Consider the following 20,745-nt stretch of genomic DNA (forward strand, 5'->3'; position numbering starts at 1 on the left):
GCTGGAAGGCAGCCATTCCTTATCAGCAGGCTTGTGTAACTAGCCCCACGTTGTTTGCTAATAAATGTCAGGTCTCAAATACTAATAGGATGGAATAATTTTACTTAGAAAAATCTATCTTTAGCCCCCTTTTCCAGAAGAAATGGACTGACTGGTGCCTATAGGCAGTGAGGTGTGTTTAACATCTGGAAAGAATTAAGCTAAATACCAGAATTTCTTTGAGGTTTGTGGATATAGACTCCAAAGAGAGAGAGGGGGGTGTTTAATACTAAACTGCACAGAATTATAACAGCACTAACTACTCATTCTAGGAACTAATCTTGCTTTGGCTCTAAGCTAAATTGGCCATATTTGTGCTCCTTTGGTTGACTTAAAGCAGGCGTCCTCAAACTTTTTCAACAGGGGGCCAATTCACTGTCCCTCAGACCATTGGAGGGCCAGACTATAGTTTAAAAAACAAAACAAAAACTATGAACAAATTCCTATGCACACTGCACATATCTTATTTTGAAGTAAAAAAACAAAACAGGAACAAATACAATCACACCGCCTCATGTGGCCTGCGGGCTGCAGTTTGAGGACCCCTGACTTAAAGCCATGTTCACTCTTTTTGACCATGAGAACCAACTGTCTTCTGGCATGAGTTTGTAGCTTTTCTTTACGGAGGTTCTTAATTATTTTGATATTTCTTTCATCATGCAGAGTCATCAATCCATACATTTATTCATGGTAAATTTGCCTTCTGGGCCAATTTCCCTGTTAGGAACTAGTGTATTTTCTAAGCTCTTGCCTTGCTCTGCTTATCATGTATAGTCCCCTATAATTTCACAAAAGGATGCTGATCACATCTCTTTGTGTTTCCAATAGGGTGACTGCATCTTTGTGTGGCAACTATGACTTTATTTATGAAATAAATAAGATGTTGGACTGGGCAGCACCTGTGGCTCAAAGGAGTGGGGCACTGGCCCCATAAGCCAGAGGCGGTGGGTTCAAACCCGGCCCTGGCCAAAAGCTGCAAGAAAAAAAAAAATAAAAAGAAATAAAATGTTGAACCTATATTTTTTTCTGTTTGTATTTATGACGTAAAAAGAGGCATTTAGTTTTACTACTCACTCAGACCAGCTTAACTGAGTCCTCAGAGGACCTATGGGAAGGAGTCTGTTAGACTATAACTTAGCTATGAGTTTGAGAGAAGACCTCTCTTGGGCTGGAATCTTGTTAGAAATATTTGAGACATCTTCTCAAATAGAAACTTATGAAATGCCTTCAGTTCCTGGAACTGGGGCCAGAGTGCCTGGTGTGGGGATTCTGCCAGCTCCAGGCTGCTTAGATGTGACACGGAGATTTGACACGGAGCCCTGTCACAGTGGGTGCTGTTTACTGTTGCCAGCTTCTCCCCCTCATACCTGTCACTCATTCTTGTGGTGCTCCACCTGTGACACTTGGAAGTTACTCTTGCCCTGTGATAACTTAGGAACATCAGAATGGGAGAGATGTCCTGATGGAGAGATATGGCGAGATCTCTCTCTCTCTATTTCTGGCTGTATTTTCTGAAAGCCACGGCTGGGGTGAGAATCCAGACTGCCAGCTCTTACGGTTTCCATGCTACCAAGTCCTTAAAGTTAAAAAAAAAAAAAAAATTACAGATGCACCCAATAGGAAGTCAACCCAAGGCACAACATCACCAATTATTTCATTAAGTTTTTCAATTATTTTATCATTCAGTTAATCAAGTAAAGATTATGAAATGTCTTAGTAAGACATTCAGAGAGTTGAAACATTTAAAAGGAAATGCCCACTGGGAAATATTAATCTAGTTCTAAGGAAAAGCTTAGAATGGAAATAATTGGAATTCAATGGGTAAGAGAAGTGTTATTAGCCAACTATTATTACATAATAAATCACCCTAAAAGATAGTAGTTAAAAACAATAAATCTCTATCATTACACACAGTAATTCTGTGGGTCAGGATTGTAGAAACTACTTAGATGGTGGTTCTAACTTGGGGTCTCTTATGAGGTTGTTGTCAGGGAGTTGTCCAGGTGAGCTGACCTCTGAAGGTGTCTCTCTGGCTGGAGGATCCAATTCCAGGATGGGTCACTTGTATAGACGGCAGGTTGGTGCGGGCTGTTGGCAGCAGTTCCTCACCAGGTAGACCTCTCCAAAGGTTTCCTGGAGTGACCTCATGACCTGGTGGGTGGCTCTCTCCAGAGTAAGTGATCTAAAAGAACACAAGGTGGAAACATCGTAAGTTTTTTACAGTTGAGCCTTGGAAGCTTCCATGTTCCCTGTTGGCTACAGAGGTCATATGAGTGAGAATTTCAGGAGGGAGTGAATTCTAGGAGGCAAGAATCATTGGCAGCGTGTTGGAGACAGGCTGTCTCAAACATCATAATAGTAATAAAAACAACCATGTTGGGTACCTACAATGTTGGCTCTAGAGTAGCTGATGTTGAGGGAGAAGATGGCCGATAGGATAGGGAATCAGAGCAAAGGAGACTAGACAGCAGCAGATGTGAGTATTCTCAGGGGACATTGGCTGGAGCAAAATCTGACAAGAGAGGAAGGTGCCAAGGCCTGTAAGGTCTTGATTGCCAGGGTAGGGAGTTTAGCCTTTCTCCAGTGGTTAGTGACAAGTCACTGAAAGGTTTTGAGCAGGCCAAGGACATGACCATTGGCATATTTTAGCTTTAGTTTAGTGTGAGCTGTAGGGTTTTGGTGCCCTTCCTTCCCTTTCATTTTCAGTATTATCCAGGTGGTCAGCTCTCTAATTTCTAAAATGTGCAACACTTCTGCCCACGTTCCTTGCTCACATACCACCTTTAACTTTTAACTTTTCATGTATTTGTCCTGTTATCACAGGTTGATTACAAGGGCCATGGGGCCGTATCTTTATCTATGTCTATTTCCCCTGTTGTACCTAGCACTCTGGATACCCAATAAATATTTGCTAACGATTTAGATAATAGCAGCTGATTACTCTGTGTGTGTACACTCTTTCTGGCCTGTGGTGCATAATTTACAGTTAAACATTTTTCAAAAGAAAGAACCAGTACAGTGGATTTGATTTATGTAAGGGGAAAAAAGTATTCAAGATCAGTTCTGTGTGCTTGACATTTGCCATAATATTTATAGGAAACTTGGAATAATAATTTTATTTTTAAAAAGTCTTGAGATTATTTTTAGCTTCAAAGAAGGTTTTATGTTGACTAAGTTGGGCTAGTGAAGTAATAACCAGCCATAGTGTGTGTGACATAAGGACTGCTTTTGTCTTTGAATAGTGAAAAGAAGCCTCTTTCAGGCACACATAAGACATTTATAGGATAAAACTACTTTTAGGATTTGGGGCATAGTTTTGGCCCCTTCCTGCCCAGTAGTTTGAATGGAATGATCATTGTCCATGTATTTTCATTGACTGTATAAGTATTCCATCCAAGGGAGAGTTCCAGGAAAGTTGGAGACTTCCGGTGTCAAGCTAGATATTTTTGCTTTCTTCTCTTGAAATTCTCCGTCAAGCTAAAAAAGTAAAAGCCAGGAATGCAGACTATCTCCTCGTAAACCTTGGAGACATCTGTAAGCCTGAACCACCCCGGGCCTAAAGATAGAAAGCAGAGGAAGTGATGGCAAATGAGTTTGCAGAGAGAAAAAGGGGGGCCGAGAACAAAATTCCTTTGGGGAGTGGGCAAGCAGAGGGACAGGACTAGAGCAGTGGTCGTGCTCACGCAATCCCGGGAGGCTCAGAGGCAGAGGACATTAGATGGGAGTGTTGGAGGGGACGAGGTAAAGGGGGTTCTACCCTGCAAGAGGTAAAGGGGATTCTTAGGACAACTAAAGAAGGTGGTTTCCCATAGCAGCTGTGGCCCAAGAAAAAGACCAAGCCCAAAATGGAACTGAGGGAAGCGGGTCCTGGAGGAGTGTTGGGGGTAGAAGAAGGGCACACAGTGGGGAGGAAATGAAGCTGATTTTAAAAGCCAGGCTCCTGTAGTCTCAGCTACTCAGGAGGCTATGGTGAGAGATCCCTTGAGCTCAAGAGTTCGAAGAAAAAAAAAAGGGGACAAGGCATGATGGCTTACTCCTGCAATTCTTGCACTCTGGGAGGCTGAGGCTAGAGGATCCCTTGAGCTTAGAAATTAGAGACCAGCCTGAGCAAGAGCGAGACCCTATCTCTATGAAAAATAGAAAAATTAACCAGGTGTTACAGGCACCCATAGTCCCAGCTACTCAGGAGGCTGAGGCAGGAGGATCCAAAACCCAGGAGTCTGAGATTGCTTTGAGCTAGGCTGATGCCGTGGCTCTCCAGCCTGGGCAACAGAGTGAGACTCTGTCTCAAAAAAAAAAAAGGAAGAAGGAGAAGTCCTGGGTCCAGGGTTTGAATCCTGTTTTTGTTATCAATGAACCGTATGTGTGAGCAAATCAGTTAATGTCTTTGGATTTTAGTTTCCTTATTTATAAATACAAAGTTAAATCACATGATGTTTGAGGTCTACTTGAACTCAGGTATTTTGTGATTCTGTGGGGGAAAAGACAAAACCCAGCAATTTTACTTCTATACCTCTACCTAAGAGAAGTGAAAATATGTGTCCACACAGATACGTACAGGAAAGTGTTCATAGCAGTTGTACATGTAAGAGTTAAAAACTGGAAACAACCTACGTATCCACCAGTTTGGGAGTGGAAACAAAATGTGACATATTTATTCAAGGAAATAATATTCAGCAATAAAAAAGAACAAAGTATTGTACCTAGTGCCCCACGGATGGACCTCAGTAACATTATGCGGAGTGATTGAAAGCAGATGCAAATGAAGACAGACTGCGGGAGTCCTTTTATATGAAATGTCCAAAAATGGCCAATCTAGAACGACAGCAGGTAGATCAGTGGCCGCTTGAGGCCGAGGGGAGAATGGGAATTAACTGCAAATGAGCACTTTGGGGATGATGAAATGTTATTCTTCTTTTTCTTTTCAACAGTATTTATCTTTCTCTGTCTTACTTATTTCACTTAGCATCCCGTCTGCCCACTTCATCCATGTTGTGACAAATGGCAGGATTTCTTCTTTTTTTATTCTTTTTAAAACATTTATTTTAACTGACAAGTAAAAATTGTCAAATATATGCCCTACAGCATGATGTTTTGATATACCTATACATTGTGTGGTGGCAAGCTCTTTAACACGGCCATCGCCTTTGAATGTGTTGACATAACGTGTTGCTATTGGTTGCTGTTACCAACATGCACCGCGCATCCCTGGAACCTGCTCTTCCTGTCTAACTGAAACTGGAAGTCCTTTGACCAACATCTCCCCAAGTTGCCCCAAACCCCAAGCCTCTGGTAACCACCTGTTCACTCTGTTTGGGGGGGGGGTCAGCTTTTTTACTCCATATGTAAGTGCTCTTATGTAAGTGAGGTCATGCATGTTTGTTTTTCTGTGCCTTACTTATTTCCTTAATGTAATGTCCAACGGATTCACAAATGACAGAATTTCTTCTTTTTAAAAACTGAACGCTTAAGACATGGTGCTGGCCAGTGTGTTGGAGAGAGACCGCTACTGGTGAACCAGCGCGGGGTTTTCAGACTCAGGGATCGTGCAGATCTGCTAGATCTGGGTCCAGAGAGTCCCAGTGATGGGCTGAGCCTGGTCACGCCCCGCTGGGGTGTCCCAGAGGAGCCAGGAATTGAAATGCTTCATGGAACCACCACTCCGGCCTTCAAGTTCCACCACGGAGTCATAGTTGCAGCTGACTCCTGAGCTACAGCGGGTGCTTACATTGCCTCCCAGACGGTGAAGAAGGTGAGAGATCAACCCCTACCTGTTGGGCACCATGGCTGGGGGTGCAGCAGATTGCAGCTTCTGGGAGCGGCTTTTGGCTCGGCAATATCGAATCTATGAGCTCCAAAATAAGGAGCGCATCTCTGTAGCAGCTGCCTCTAAACTGCTTGCCAGTATGGTGTATCAGTACAAAGGCATGGGGCTGTCCATGGGCACCATGATCTGCGGCTGGCATAAGAGAGGCCGTGGCCTCTACTGTGTGGATAGTGAAGGGAGCCAGATCTCTGTAGCTTCTGGCTCTGTGTATGCTTATGGAGTCATGGACCGGGGCTACTCGTATAACATGGAAGTGGAGCAGGCCTATGATCTGGCCCGTCGAGCCATCTACCAAGCTACCTACAGAGATGCCTACTCAGGAAGTTCAGTTCAACCTCTACCACGTGCGGGAGGATGGCTGGATCCGTGTCTCTAGTGACAATGTAGCTGAGCTACATGACAAGTATAGGGGACTTATTCCCTGAAGGAGGATGGATATGGCTGCTTGCATTTTGAGGGGTGACTGTCAGTGGTAATATGTATACAGCACCCCATCCTCTCTATAGTGGAGGATTCTCAATTGTGTTGATACTTATTTTTAAGCTCTGGAACATTGGCCTCTGTGTAGTAACAGTTATTAGTGAGCTGCTACAGAGGTGACTATTCATTTTACTTTCTTGGATGTTAACATTACACTACTCACTACTCGACCTCAAAACAAACAAACAAAAAACTGAACGGTTTTCCATTGTGTATGTACATACATTTTCTTTCTCTTTCTCTCTCTCTCTCTTTCTCTTTTCTTTCTTTTCTTTTTTTTGTGTGTGTGGGTGTGTGTTAAAACAGAGTCTCACTCTGTTGCCCTCCATAGAGTCCCATGGTATCATCATAGCTCACAGCAACCTCAAACACTTGGGCTCAAGTGAACCTCTTGCCTCAGCCTCCTGAGCAGCTGGGACTATAGGTGCCTGGCATTATGCCCAGCTAGTTTTTCTATTTTTAGTAGAGATGGGCATCTTACTTTTTCTCAGGCTGGTCTAGAACTTCTGAGCTCAGGTGATCCACCCTCCTCAGGCATGAGCAACCGTGCCTGGCCCACATTTTCTTTATTCATTCCGGATGATGGAATGTTCCAAAACTTGGGTTGTGGTGATGGTTGCACAACTCCCTAAATAACTGAAAATTTGTATATACTTGAAACTTAGAAGCAATCATTCCAGGCTCAGGCTATTGTCAAAAAAGAAGGTAAGAGTGATAGTTACCATCTTTCCTTACTTTTGTATACTTGTCCAAGGATTGCTTTTCAAACCTTACAATCAACATTCTGAAGAAGGTTGATTTAAGCCAGGTACAGTGGCTCATGGCTGTAATCCTAGCACTCTGGGAGACTGAAGAGGGTGGATTTTTTGAGCTCATGAGTTCAAGACCAGCCTGAGCAAGAGCGAGACCCCATTTCTAAAAAACAGCCTGATGTTGTGGTGGGCACCTGTAGTTCCAGCTACTTGGGAGGCTGAGACAAGATAATTACTTGAGCCCACGATTTGGAGGTTGCTATGAGCTATGGCCATGGCACTCTACCAAGGGCAAAAAAGTGAGACTATCTAAAAAAAAAAAATAGAAAAAATAGCCAGGTATAGTGATAGGCATCTGTAGTCCCAGCTACTTGGGAGGCTGAGGCAAGAGGGATTGCCCAGGAGTTAGAGGTTGCTATGAACTACGATGAAGCCATGGCATTCTACCCAGGATAACAGAGTGAGACTCCTTCTCTAAAAAATAAAGTTGATTTTTGTTCCTATTTCACAGTGAGGAAAGGTGAGGCACAGAGAGTCTCAATAACTTGCCTGGGATCCAGCAGCTAGCAAGAGTTAGTGCTGGGACTGCTTGACTCTGCAAGCTGGACTCTTACCCATTTTATTCTCCTGGTTGCATTGCAACACATTTTCCAAAACTTCAGTCTAACCTTCATGAACCTTTATGGAATCCATATGAGGCAGGTGAGAAACAGGAGGTGAGATTTTCCTAGGGGGAGGAGCTGTAGTGGCAGATGTCAGTTCAAGGCGTGTTTGGTCTTGGAGGCACAGTTTTGAGCTGCCTCGTGCTAAAACATTACAAGTGGGCCTTGAATTGAAGGTAGTGGAGACGGTTGTTTGGAATTCAGAGTCCAGTTTCTCATTTATTGTCAGGATTATAAGAAGTCTCCCAACTGGTCTACCAGCTGGACTTGCCACCCCGTTGTCCCATTTCCTTATGTAAGAACCTTCAGCGAATGTCCCCACATTGCCTACAGGTTAGAGTCTGAAGTCCATAGTTTGGTGTTCAGAGTTCCTCATGTCTTGGTCACAGTATTTTTCTGTCTTCCTACCGACTGTTTCCCTTTGGGTGCTCTATGCTCATGCTATCTGGAATGTTCCATGGTTCTTACTCCCTGTGGACTGGCTTGTTCCTACTGACTGTCATGTCCTTGTCCCCCTTCTCTACTGGCCAACCCCTGTTGAGTCTTCAAAGCCCCAATAAAATGCCACCTCTTGGGGAAGCCTTCTGCTATCTCAGCAGTGCCAAGCTGTCTCTTTCTCTGGCTTTTCATGACCCCTTCTGCACACCTTGATTATATGTGCCTGGCAGTCACTGATGTCCCAGCTCCTGCAGGCTGGAGACCTTGGAGTCCCAGCTGTCTATCTCATCACTCATTTCTGTATCTGGCATATGGCGGGGCCTCAGGGAATATGATGAAGTGAACTTTCTTGGTGAAATCCTTATTTATGATCTTTGAAATGAAAAGTCTTAAGATAGAAAGTAAAAACATTTAACAAGTCATCTTTACGTGAAAAAAATTAGAATCAACCTGAAATTATTAAGGCACATATTCATAATGTACCAGAAGTGTGGTTCCATTTCTTAGGATAAAATATATTCCAAGTGTCAACCCAGATACTAGGGATAGCCCACCCACACTGCCTTCCCTGTCCAACGGTCTCCTTTAAGTTTTTTCTCTTGGGGAAGGGTTAGGAAAAATGAGTGAAGGAACTGGAAAGGGGTGAGGCTGGTGTTCCTAGGAATTTTCTAGTTTATCTTCAGAAAAGAAGGTACCATTAGATTACATAATTTCTAAGGTCCCAGCAAGCTCTGCAGTAGTTTTAGTCATGTTAGTCCCCATCTTTTAGCAAATAAGAGAAGGGAGGTTAGTTATTTACTCACCAGCTATTTTGAGTCAAAAGACAAAATTTAGTTGATCTATTTGGGGTCAGGCTGGCCAGTGCATTGAATTTGACCTTGATGTAGGTTGTTGCTTTCAGGTCATTGAATCCAAGGTATAGCTTTCCTGTAACTGCTGACTAGTATTTTATGAGCTAGAAGACTATGCTTTCAGGGATGACAACTCCAAAAAGCTTTACAGTCTAAGAGAGATAATCCAGAAATATGGGCATCCTGTTTTTAGAGAAAATAATTTCTAGAGAACAGTGAATAGTTTCTCCCATCCCCTACTTCCAGTATGTTTCCTGTAAGTCACTGGGTAAATGTTTAAAGTAAAAATTCACCTGTCTTTGGGAAGGATGGGTTGACCAAGACTGTTTTTCTCTTGAGAATCGGTTCAGCTGAGCTGTCAGATTATTGGCCTGTATCATGTGTGATCTTGTGTGGCTTCCTGCGTTCCTTTTACCTGGTAGTCTTTTTTTTTTAAATCATAGCTGTGTACATTAATGTGATACCTGGTAGTCTTTTAATGGACAGCTATGAGCTCATCTGGAGGGTGTAGCTCACTTGATCATCATCTTATCATCAGGGTTGGTTAGATCAGTGTGTTAATTTCCATTCTTAATTAACACTTAAAATGTATGATCTAAGGTGGTTTACCTGCAAAGATAAACAAAAACCTAAAACAGCAAAGCAAAGCAACTTTTGTGTCATATGCTCAAGAGAAAAGGATAAAGGTTTCAAAGTATCCCTGGGTTTTCTCCCTGCCCTAAGTTTACATCAGCATTGAAGGAAAGATGCTTCCTAGGGAGCTTTCCCACTCCTGGGTGGAAACTTGATGTTGTGAATTGGGTTTTGTTTTGTTTTTGAGACAAGGTCTCACTCTGTCCCCTTGGGTAGAGTGCTATGACCTCATAGTTCACAGCAACCTCAAACTCTTTGGACTCAAGCATTCCTCATGCCTCAGCCTTCCAAGTAGCTGGGACTACAGGTGCCCACCACAATGTCACAGGCTAATTTTTCTTTCTTTTTTTTTTTTTTTTGTAGTTGTATAACTTTATTTGATTTGTCTGACAATCACCAGTTCTCATCCACAGTCACTGTCTGTAGACTTTTGAAAGTGGTAACAGGTCCACAGGTAACCAAACTATAGAGCTTGTTTGGTAAATCTTCATCTTCATTACATTTTCTGGACAATAGCAGATGGATACGGTATGGGGCGTTCCTTATGCCTAGACCCACACAGCTTTGTTGAACCTGCTATCAGTGTGCACATCTGGAGTCCCCATCTCTTTCATGACAAATTTCCGGGTCTCTTTGAGTGCCCAAGGGGAACGCTTCTTGAAGCCCACTGCATGGATGTGCTCGTGAATGTTGATGGTGTATTCTCGAGTCACCACCTCGTTGATGGCAGACTGGCCCATCTTATTACCACTCTTCTTTGCAGGAGCCATTCTGCCGAGCCTGCGTTCGAAAGAAAGAGCATGAGGGATTGTGGGAGGAGGAAAGGGGTGGTTCTAATTTTTCTATTTTTAATAAAGATGGACTCTCACTGTTGCTCAGGCTGGTCTCAAACACCTGAGCTCAAGCAATCTGCCAGTCTCAGCCTCCCACAGTGCTGGGATTATAGGCGTGAGCCACTGTGCCTGGCAATATTGTCAATAGTTCTACCTTGAGTCATTAAAAACACAACTTCTACCTTCATTCATTTGACTTTATCATGTATAAGAACTTTGCTTGGAAAGACCCCGGTCGTGTCTGCCATATCTCCTCAGCTCTTCTTCCCTCTTGGAAAGGCTTCCTTCCTGTGCCTTAGTGCCCTGCATAGCAAAAACCACACACTCGGAAATGAGGAAACCAGAGCCTGGTGTCCCGACAGATTCCTTTAGGGGAGCAGCTCTGCAGCCAGCGTAAACATTCCAATTCGGTTAGAGATAACTTCTTGGTTTCCCATTACCCACGTCGGTGAGGTCATGAAGAACACGCTTGCCTTAATGAGCATTATACTTTGTTTAAAGTGTGTGTCATCTGGTAGGAAATGCTCCGAGTTTGGAAGTCAGAGGCTTGGGTCCCAGTTAATGTTTTGCCACTGGCAACATGTTATGCAGAAGACGCTTCATCTCCTCCCCGTCTCTCGGCCCTCCCTGGCCTGGTGAGGTGTGAGCAACACTGTGCTGGCTGCAGTGGACCGAGGCGGGTGGACCTGCTCCTCTGGGGGGCCAGGAAAACCGAGCCTCTTGACTTGCATCTCAGAACCCTCGAAGACTGAGGACAGGGCTTTTCTCTTCTTCATCATGTGGATGGAAGTGGGTAGAGTCAACCCAAAGAGATGTATAATGGCACAAAACCCAGAAGGGTCGAGTGGCTGCTTCAGAGAAAGAGAACAGGAAGGCAAAACAAGGTGAGTTCAGGGAGAAATTCCACGTGGTAGCCGTGAGCAGTAACAGGAACAACAGGGGAGCGGCCTCCCCCAGCAGGGCCACCCAGATCCGCGCGACAGTGCCTCTTCCCGGAAGTCCCTGCTAGTCTCATTGTTTAAAGCGAGCCCAAAAGCAAGAAGTAAATATCAAACAGCAACACTTGGTTTCCAGAACCTTGTGCAATACTTTCCCCCTGTTGGTAAGGGGTGAAATGTTTCACCTAAGTAAAGTTAGTGGGTTCTAAATGTCAGCATTTTCGTCAGTTTGGTGGGAAATTCTCCCGACCTTTCTCCCTCTGTCCTCTGAGTCTTCCTCCCTAGGGCAGGGAGATCTGAGATACCAATAGGATCCTGTGATTCCGTAGCTTGAGACTTTTTTTGGCTGGAGAGTCTTAACAGTGCTCCTCCCGCTTAACAGTGCTCCTCCCGCTTTCAGGATCAAGTTCAGACTCCTTCACCTGACACACTAAAGCCCTCCTTATCTGGTTCCCATCCAACTTCCAGCCTCATTTCCTCCACCTCTTCAAAGGCATTCTGCACTTGAGCGTCCTGACTGCTTCCTCCCTGTAAACTTTTACACATACTGTCCTTTCTGCTTGGCGCTCTTAACTCTCATCTAACTGGATTCCTCTGCACTGGTGCTTGGCAATGCCCCTGAGGTACCCTCCTCGCATACATCCCGTGCTCCACGTAAACCAGATGCTGCTCTTCTGATTCTCCCCGTGCCTGTCCCAGGATTATTGTGCTGCACCTCGGGCACGTTGTCCTGCCTCCCTCACTCACAGTTACCATAACAGCTAACGTTTGCTGAGAATTTACTAAATGCAAGGATTAATTTGTTTAATCCTCATAGGCACGCCAAGGGCCATACCTCACTGCCCCTACTACCATGTGGGCAGGGACTTGATCCCTAGTTTGGGTACACAGAGTGGCAGTTACCAGTCCTTGTTTAACTTGCCGGCTTCATCATGGTTGGTTCAGTTTTTGATGTAGTTCTAACTAATGCTTTGATTAGTAAGGAAAAACCTTATTGTGGTCTTGTTAAACACAGACTGAACTGCTAAGGGAAAGGAGTTTGGGATGGGGGTGGGTAGAATGTTGACTGCAGAAGGCGGTGATGGTGGTCTGGTTTTTATTTATTGCTTTTGTTTGTTAGAGATGGGGGACTTGCTGTGTTGCTCAGGTTGGACTCAAATTCCTGGGATCCAGTGATCCTCCTGCCTCAGCCTCCCAAGTAGCTGGTACTATAGATATGACAGCCTTGTCCCACAGTCCCCTACAATGGTTCCTCAATGACCCGCAGGGAAGCCCGACCTTTTTCCCTGTTGTGATTCATGGTGCAACTTTAAGGCAAAGTCCTTAAAGCGGGCACCTCAGTATCCTTATCTGAATATGATACATTGTCCCCCTGGGTAGTCTTGTTGGGAGTGGCCTGCAGACATGAGCTCATGTCTATCAAATGAAAGTAACATAACTATCCTTGTTTTCTTTTCAGAGGACAATTTCCTGTCAACGAAACTGATAGTATCCTTGTAGAAATGATTTTCAGTTATCTTCTATATAAACTATGTGGCTCAGGCTTCCCTTTTGGACACTTCAGGAAGCAAATCAACACATCTCTGTTGTATATAAATTGATAGAAATGATAAAATTTTCCAAATTTTAACCTTGTGTTGGGAGCTGCATTGTACCAGAACAAAAAAGCCCCCAAAGGAGTGGTAAGGTGAAAATGATCTTTGAAAAATGACATGTAATTAAAATCATTTATAAGTGAGTCAGTCTAGTCTGTGTTCTGTTATGATAGAAAGACAAAAACACCACCACCTTGCGTGGAGAGAGGAGGGAGGTAAATTTAAATCTGTAAACTTCAAACTGAAACAGCAGAGGAAGAGCCAGTTGAAGTGCAATGTCCCAGGGCTGTGAGCTCCCAGTTACAGGCTCACTCTATGAGCAGAATCTAAGTAAGCTGATTTACAAAAGAAAACACCCACGTAGAAAGTTTCAGAAAATATAGGATATCTTAAAAAATCTCTTTGATAATCATTTTGGGGGTTTTCCCTCTCAAAAATGAGCTGATTTTTCAAAAGATTTTTTTTTAATTGAACATGTTGGGGAAGTTGTACATTTTTTAGTTCTCAAGGAGATGAAGTTTCCAAGTATCTATTTCAGTTTCTAACATCTATTGAAGTATGTAAAGGTTTTAATCTCAGAAGATCCAGATTCTCTTATTTGAGTGGTTGTATCAATTCTAATTTTAAAAGTCATTTGGGACTGGATATGCTGGTGCATACCTCTAGTCCTAGCTACTCAGGAGCCTCGGGCAGGAAGGGTGCTTGATTCAAGGCAGTCATGTGCTAGTTGCTCCTGTGAATAGTCACTGCACTCCAGCCTGGACAGCATAGCAAGACCCTATCTCTAAAAAAAATTTTTTTTTAAGTTATTTGGAAGATATTCATTAAACTATTGCCTCATATCCACTTTCTACAAGAGTTATCTAACTTTAGGCCTCACCTTATAAGTGACAAATTACTTATACCTAAATCATGAAAGCTGTTAGTGCTGTTAGAATGGAAAGTTTGTGGAAATTATTTTGCTTTAGGCATGGGTAGGCCAGAGGAATCTGAATTTTAATAAAGACCCCTTGTTGATTTAGACACAGGGGTCCTCAAACTGTGGCCCGCGGGCCACATGAGGTAGTGTGATTGTATTTTTTCCCGTTTTGTTTTTTTACTTCAAAATAAGATATGTGCAGTGTGCATAGGAATTTGTTCATAGTTTTTTTTTAAACTATAGTCCGGCCCTTCAACGGTCTGAGGGACAGTGAACTGGCCCCCTGTTTAAAAAGTTTGAGGGCCTCTGATTTAGAGGGTGAGAACACTGCCCCAAAAGTCTCCACCCACTGAGGACTCCGAAGGGCTCCAGCTTACCTGTGATCTGGACTTGGCTTCCAGTTCTGGTAGCCTGTGGTACTGGGTACAGTTGGCCTTGGCAGAGACTGTCCCCACCTCATGTAGGTGAATATCCAAGAAGAATATTTTATTGTTTTACTGCTCCATCCTCCCAGAAAACAGGACTTCCTCTGAATTCCTCCGAATTACCAACCCCTTCTATCTCCACATGGAAAACAAACAACTTTTTGCAAAACTTGTGTGAATGATCAGGAAGCAGAAAGGAAGCAGAACTCTAGCAGGTGCTAAAGATCTCCTAGTGAATGTTTTCTTTCTTTGACCTTTGTTTTTTGCTCTTCATGAAATGAATTTTTTATGAATAAAATATCTCCTGGGAGTGGTAGCTTGTTCAAGCTATCACCTTTTAGGAGTCTGGAATGATTTATACATGATTTTATTGCTTTGTTTTTTCAAAAGTAGTATATGTTCAAGGAAACATCTCAAAACTTAAGAACGGATAGAATGTAAAGTAAAATGACACATCCTTCTCTTTTCCTATTTCGCAGTTAGAAGTAGCTTTCTCGAAATTACCTGTGCACATTCAGGCATGTATCTGTCATACATATATGAGGGCTGTCCCGATACTATCCACCCATGTATGTCTCTGTTTTTCATGTTGCATGGCCAGATACTTTCTGGACAGCCCTGTGTGTACAAATAGGATCACATTATTGTATTTTGTGGACTCTAAGATGTCACAGATAGTGTAGTATATCCCAATTTAAAATACATTAAAATATGAAGAAATTTTTATATAGAAAATTATTCTTCTGGGACAACTTTTTTTCACATTAAATATCTTGGGTGGCGCCTGTGGCTGAGTGAGTAGGGTGCTGGGCCCCATATACCAAGGGTGGTGGGTTTGAACCTGGCCCCGGCCAAACCGCAACAACAACAACAAAAAATAGCTGGGCATTGTAGCAGGCACCTGTAGTCCCAGCTACTCGGGAGGCTGAGGCAAGAGAATTGCCTAAGCCCAAGAGCTAGAGGTTGCTATGAGCTGTGATGCCATGGCACTCTACTGAGGGCAACAAAGTGAGACTCTGTCTCAAAAAAAAAAAACAAAACTTGAATGTCAATTCATATTAGCAAAGAGAGGGATCTTACCTCCCCCAACATTAAATTGTGCATCTTACAATCAATGATATTTCAGAATTGGGGACATGCAGAGTATTTTAGTGAGGGTGTATGTATATGTGTCTGTCAAGATTTTTATGATGAAAATGTAGTTTTTATCATTTTCCCATTGAAGCAATCTTAGAAACAAGGCAGAGTTTTGCAGACACCCCTTGTGTTTCAGTAACTCCTACTCTCCTTTGGGAGTGTGCACATGTGATTTAAAAGACAGTCTTCATTTATTGAAAAGCCCCATTTCAAGGAAAAACATGTCATAAAAAGCACCTCGAAGAATACTAATGTCTTATTACTTAGAGTTACAGGTGTTAGAAGTTGATTCTAACCCCTGTAATTTACAAAGGAGCAAACTTCTTGCGGCTCAACACGTGGTATTTTGTAATCTTGCCCAACAGATGATTGATATTAAAATAATATTATTAGATGGGTATTTCAGAGCAGGAAGGCACATGTGAGTCATGAAATGATAGCTTTGGTGCAAATAACAGCAGTCCCTCCTTTCATGCTGACTTTACAGCGGTCTTCTATCTGTGAACTCTTAGGGCAGAGGCGGGGCGTTGGCAAGTTTGGCCCCTCAGATCCGTCGCTCCCTTTCTGTTTAATTAGGATTGAAATCCGCATGTTCCTTCCCTCCACTCTTCCTCCACCTTTATTTTTTGGTTTCCAGCTGTACGTGTCGGTACATCTCACAGGCTGTACCTTCCTGCCTCTTGGGACTGAAGGTCTTCCATTGCATTAGGACGGCCTTGGGACAAAGTCTTAAACAGGTGACATTTCATGAAACTGTTCTTGGCTTCTGAGCTCTTTTGGTCTTTCTGATGACCTTTCTGATACTGCACCGGAAGGGTGTCAGAGCCAGTGTGCCCGTGCAGGCACACTTTGACTCACATTCTCCAGTTGTCAATCATGTCCCTAGTAAAAAGGCAAAAGCAGTGTGCACGTGTGTGATAAAATTGTTAAACTGCTTGTTAACCGTCAACTGGTATTGAAAGAGACAGTTATTTACATTTTCAGTTGCTTTTCGTGAAATACAAAGATCAAAGACCTTGCCTGCGTTTCCTCCTCTACTCAAACCACAGCTTCCTTCCTCTCTATTAAAAGCCTCTGCAAGATGCATTAGGATTCTACTTTCTCACCCTGAGTAGCAAATAATTTTACTGGACCAAGACGAAATGTGGTCACTTGAGGGCTTTTCCAGGGGTGTCCCTACACTTCTGGGTGGACACCTCTGAAAGACACTTGGTGGGCTTTTTAGAATCATATTTTGTTTTTAGTTGTTAAAGGAAAAAAGACTTTGTGTGGGTGCTCCTCTTTGGATTTCAACCTTTTTTGGATTATGGACCTTTTTTGAGAACCCAATGAAAGCTTGTGGGCGGCGAGGCTTGGTAACTAGGGGCAGCTGTGGCTCACTCCAGGCCATTCTGTGAAAAGTTATTCCCTTTCAGTTGCTTCCATGATGATGTTAGCAAGTTGGCTCTTAAAGACGTAACTCAGAGACAACAGTAAGTAAGAGCAAGGGCGGGCAGTGGTGCTTGTGATCGAAGCCTCAGTGTTCAGACTGTGGGAGGAACAAAGGAGGCAAAAACGGAACATTCCAGGTGCACCCCATAACTCACTGAAGGCACAGCACCCCAACCTCAGGGCATCTTGATGCCCCCAAGGCCCATCCAGGGGTTACTGGGGTTCTGTGTGCCTCGGGTTAGAAAATTTTGACCTTGACTTGATGGGTGTTATGTGTGAGCCTGAGGAGTTGAGGGCAGACCACTACCTGAAATTCGGCCCCAATGCTTCCCAGGTGTGAGGCCTTGGCCATTCAGGTTATTCACGTCTTCAAGCCATTATTTTTCCACTGGAAATAGGAAGAAATAAAACCAGGCACACAGGATTGTGCTGGGTAGACTGAGTAAAATAAAGTAGGAGCTCATCAAGTGACTGTTCTTTTCCCTTCCTCTGGCCAAATTTGGTTTCTTTGGTGGGGAGAGATTTTCTTCCCCAAGGAGGTGGATTTTAGAGCAACAGAAATCCCTGACTGCACTGCAGCTGATTATATCTAAGAACTTGGACACAATGCACATCACTCTTTAGCCCTTCCCTCCCACCACAAGATGCCAGCCACTGCCCTAAACCTGGAAAGGTTGGAAAGGCCCCTGTAGCTGTCCTGGGAGGGCCCAGAAGGGAGGGAGCTCTTGTGCTCATTGCCAGAAACTGACCTTCCCCCAGGACAGTAGCCACACAGCCCAAGACTATAGGTCAAAGCAGCACCCCCATATAGGAGGGAAAAAGAAGATCTCAGGAAACTTGGAGAGAGGACAGAGCCAAACCTGGTCTGGGCCAAAGTCTAGTTCTTAAAGCCGACAACAAGGCTGTGAGAGTGGAGGTTGGCCCTTCCTTTCCCTATACCCAAAGATCCTCTGTAGAGTTTCTGAATCAAAGTGTTATATTCCAAAGGCTTAAATATTCCTAGCCTTGTTTTGATATTTATTTTAAAGGGAACAGACGAGGAAAATGGCAAGTTGATTTTTTTTTTTTTAATCAGGCCCAGGCAAGGCTCGAACCCACTGCTCCTGTTGTGTGGGTCCAGCGTACTAACCACTGACCTACAGCGGCCTCATGCAACTTGAATTTTGAATGGTCAAATGAATATTAAGAACCTAATGAAAGAACCTCTTTAAAATCAATGGGATAGGGAAATAAGGGTATAGCAAGAGCACTGGAAAATTGTTAAGAAGTGCTGATGAAGGGATGTTGTGGGTGTTCACATGTGAAGGAAAGACAAAGCTCTGGTTTATGGGATGGGATTTGGGTTTTAAGCAGAGGAATAGAAGTGTCCACAGACCCTGGCTCCTTCCGACATTCCACAACGTGTTACTTCTATTGTTTTTCCAGGGTGATAGCAAAGTAGGGAACGGGCTTCCTAAAGGAAAGTGTTTCCTCATCCAGTTTCTATGGGAAGAACATCCATGTTCTTAAAAAAAATAAAAAATAAATAAATAAAACCCTCCCCTGTTGAAATTCTCTTTTTCTGCCTCCTTTCTATTTCATTTGGGTGTAGGGGCTCTTTTTGCTGTGCTTTTGGGAAATAGGTCTAGTGTCATGATACGGACTGTTAAAAATAGCACTAGCTGATAACCTTGTAGTTATAACTCAGAATCAGTGTAAACAGGTTTCTTATCTAGAACATTTTCAATGGGAATTCAAGCATTATGGTTATCAGAGGAAAAATGTTGAGCAACTACAGAGCAGTACTAGGTCTGTGAGCTTGGGATATCATTTTTCACTTTGATAAAGCCCTGGGTTGGAGAGAGAGTGGGCAGACAGGGGCATTCTCAGTCTCAAACACTGTCGATAAGATTGTAAATTTGCACAGTCCTTCTAAGGAACAGTCTGGCAATACATATCAAAATTTAAAACGTGCTTACCTTTGACCTAACCATTCCACTTACACAAATTCATCTTGGGTAGTAATTGGACACATGCACACATATATTGTGTACAAATATATTCTTAGGATAGCAACTGCAATATTGCATTCAGTAGGAAAAAAGGAAAAGAAAACAGTCTAAACGCTCATCAAATTTAACCAAAATCTACTTAGCTAATTAACTAAGTTAATCACTTAATTTAGTTATGGTACTAACACATGAAGGTTAGAACCATGACAGAACCATGGCAGAAAAAATGAAAGGCTGTGTGTATTGACTTTGAAAGATGTTCATACTATAAATTTCCAAACGAATGTATATAATGCAATCTTGTTAAGGAAGAGGGAAGATGGTAGGGAACAGGGTAGGCATATTTATTTGACATTTAAACTTTGGAAGAAAAAGAACCAAATGATTCTAACTGGGGAAGGATTGGGGAAGAGCCAGGGGTTGGAAACAGATGCGTATTCAAATCCTGACCCTGCTTTTTCCTTCTGTTGTGACTTGGCAATTTATTTAACTTCCCTTCATGTGGGAAATGGAACTCATCACAGCATTGCCCTCAGATCGTGAGGAACAAAATGAGCTTAATGTTCAGTATGTTTTAATATATACATCAAATATGTCTTTTAGTGTAAAAAAAGAAAAAAGAAAAGTTATTTCATTGGAGAGTAGTGGTTCGGGTTAAGAAGAGTAGTGACATTCTTAAGGACAAAATGTGCCACCGGGAGCAGAGTTGTTTACAGAGAGGAGAGTGAATTTGTAAAGTTTAAGAAATAAGAATGAGAAGTGAGAGAGTGTCAAAGGGCAGAGGTGAGCTGTGGGATCCTGTAGAGAAGGCAGCCCTGGTAATTAAATGTTCTGTAGACGCCGATTAGGGTGTGTGTCTTTTAAAAGAGAATGAAGTTAACTGAACAATCAAGGCTATCTAATAAAAAGCAGGACAAATACTTGTTTTGATATTATAATCTTTATTTTAAATATTAAGAAGAATTATATTAAAAGGTATGTCAATAAGGGTGGAGAAAAATTATATTGGAAAGATATTATAATACATAAGGCGAAAATCGTTTACAGTGCTTCAGAATTTTCCAGAACGATTGGATGGGAGTAGAGAGCTTTGAATTTGTCATTTTTTGTTACAGATGGATTCAAAGCCAAGAATTTATATTTGATTTCAAGATGACTTAAAAGCTCCACAGAAAAGTTTTTTCTGCTTATATTAAAAACCCACTGTTTGAAACCAGCCACAAGATTGAAGGAGTTTTACAGAAATGTTAGAGGCAATTGGAAATCTGAGAACACTCAGTTTATAGATGAAAGATGACTGGGAGGGGCCAGGATGAGGGCACAGGGGGAGAGGGAGGTGGGGTGATTTTGTTTCCACTGCCTTGAGACTACCATTGCCAGAGCTTCCAAAACCCCACTCAGAGTTCTGAGGCTGTCCCTAAGGGTCCCATAATAAGCACAGGTATCAACATTTTCTTGTATTCTGTAGGTGTCCTGCGACAAGGGAGGGCACATTTGCTAAGGTTTAATACTCACTAGAATACAGTAGCCTGCTTATTAAAGGATGATGTTTATTAATAGAATTCTCAGCACCTTTAACAATTTCATTAAAGTACAGAGGATGCGTGCGTGCTTTTAAATTCTGGGTTTGGCACATTGTGAAGCAGCCTTAAGATGGAGTGGTTTTATTTGGGACATATAAATGTAACATGATCATTGTGCTTATGAAGTTTATACCCGTCTAGCTGGAGAGAGAAGGCTTGAGTACATGAAACATTGTTCATGCATCTAGCTCGGCTTTGTGGATTAAGTGCT

The 20,745-nt window shown here is 42.8% G+C and overlaps 2 protein-coding genes across 2 annotated transcripts in view; both read left to right on the forward strand.

Moving 5' to 3' along the window:
* Positions 1–20,745, forward strand: part of TNFAIP8 (TNF alpha induced protein 8) — a 133,768-nt gene that overhangs the window by 18,944 nt on the left and 94,079 nt on the right. The gene's annotated exons all lie outside the window — the stretch shown is intronic.
* On the forward strand, positions 5,520–6,308 carry LOC128569333 (proteasome subunit beta type-5-like). Its single transcript, XM_053567511.1, has one exon. It carries the CDS (start codon positions 5,823–5,825, stop codon positions 6,240–6,242), a length of 420 nt encoding a protein of 139 aa, XP_053423486.1. The 5' UTR covers positions 5,520–5,822; the 3' UTR covers positions 6,243–6,308.

Source organism: Nycticebus coucang, chromosome 17 (assembly GCF_027406575.1).
Source record: "Nycticebus coucang isolate mNycCou1 chromosome 17, mNycCou1.pri, whole genome shotgun sequence".
In the NCBI taxonomy this organism is placed as follows: domain Eukaryota; kingdom Metazoa; phylum Chordata; class Mammalia; order Primates; family Lorisidae; genus Nycticebus; species Nycticebus coucang.

What these genes read in the sequence shown, in the direction of transcription:
- LOC128569333 (XM_053567511.1), top strand. Translation starts at nt 5,823, where the DNA reads ATGGCTGGGGGTGCAGCAGATTGCAGCTTCTGGGAGCGGCTTTTGGCT.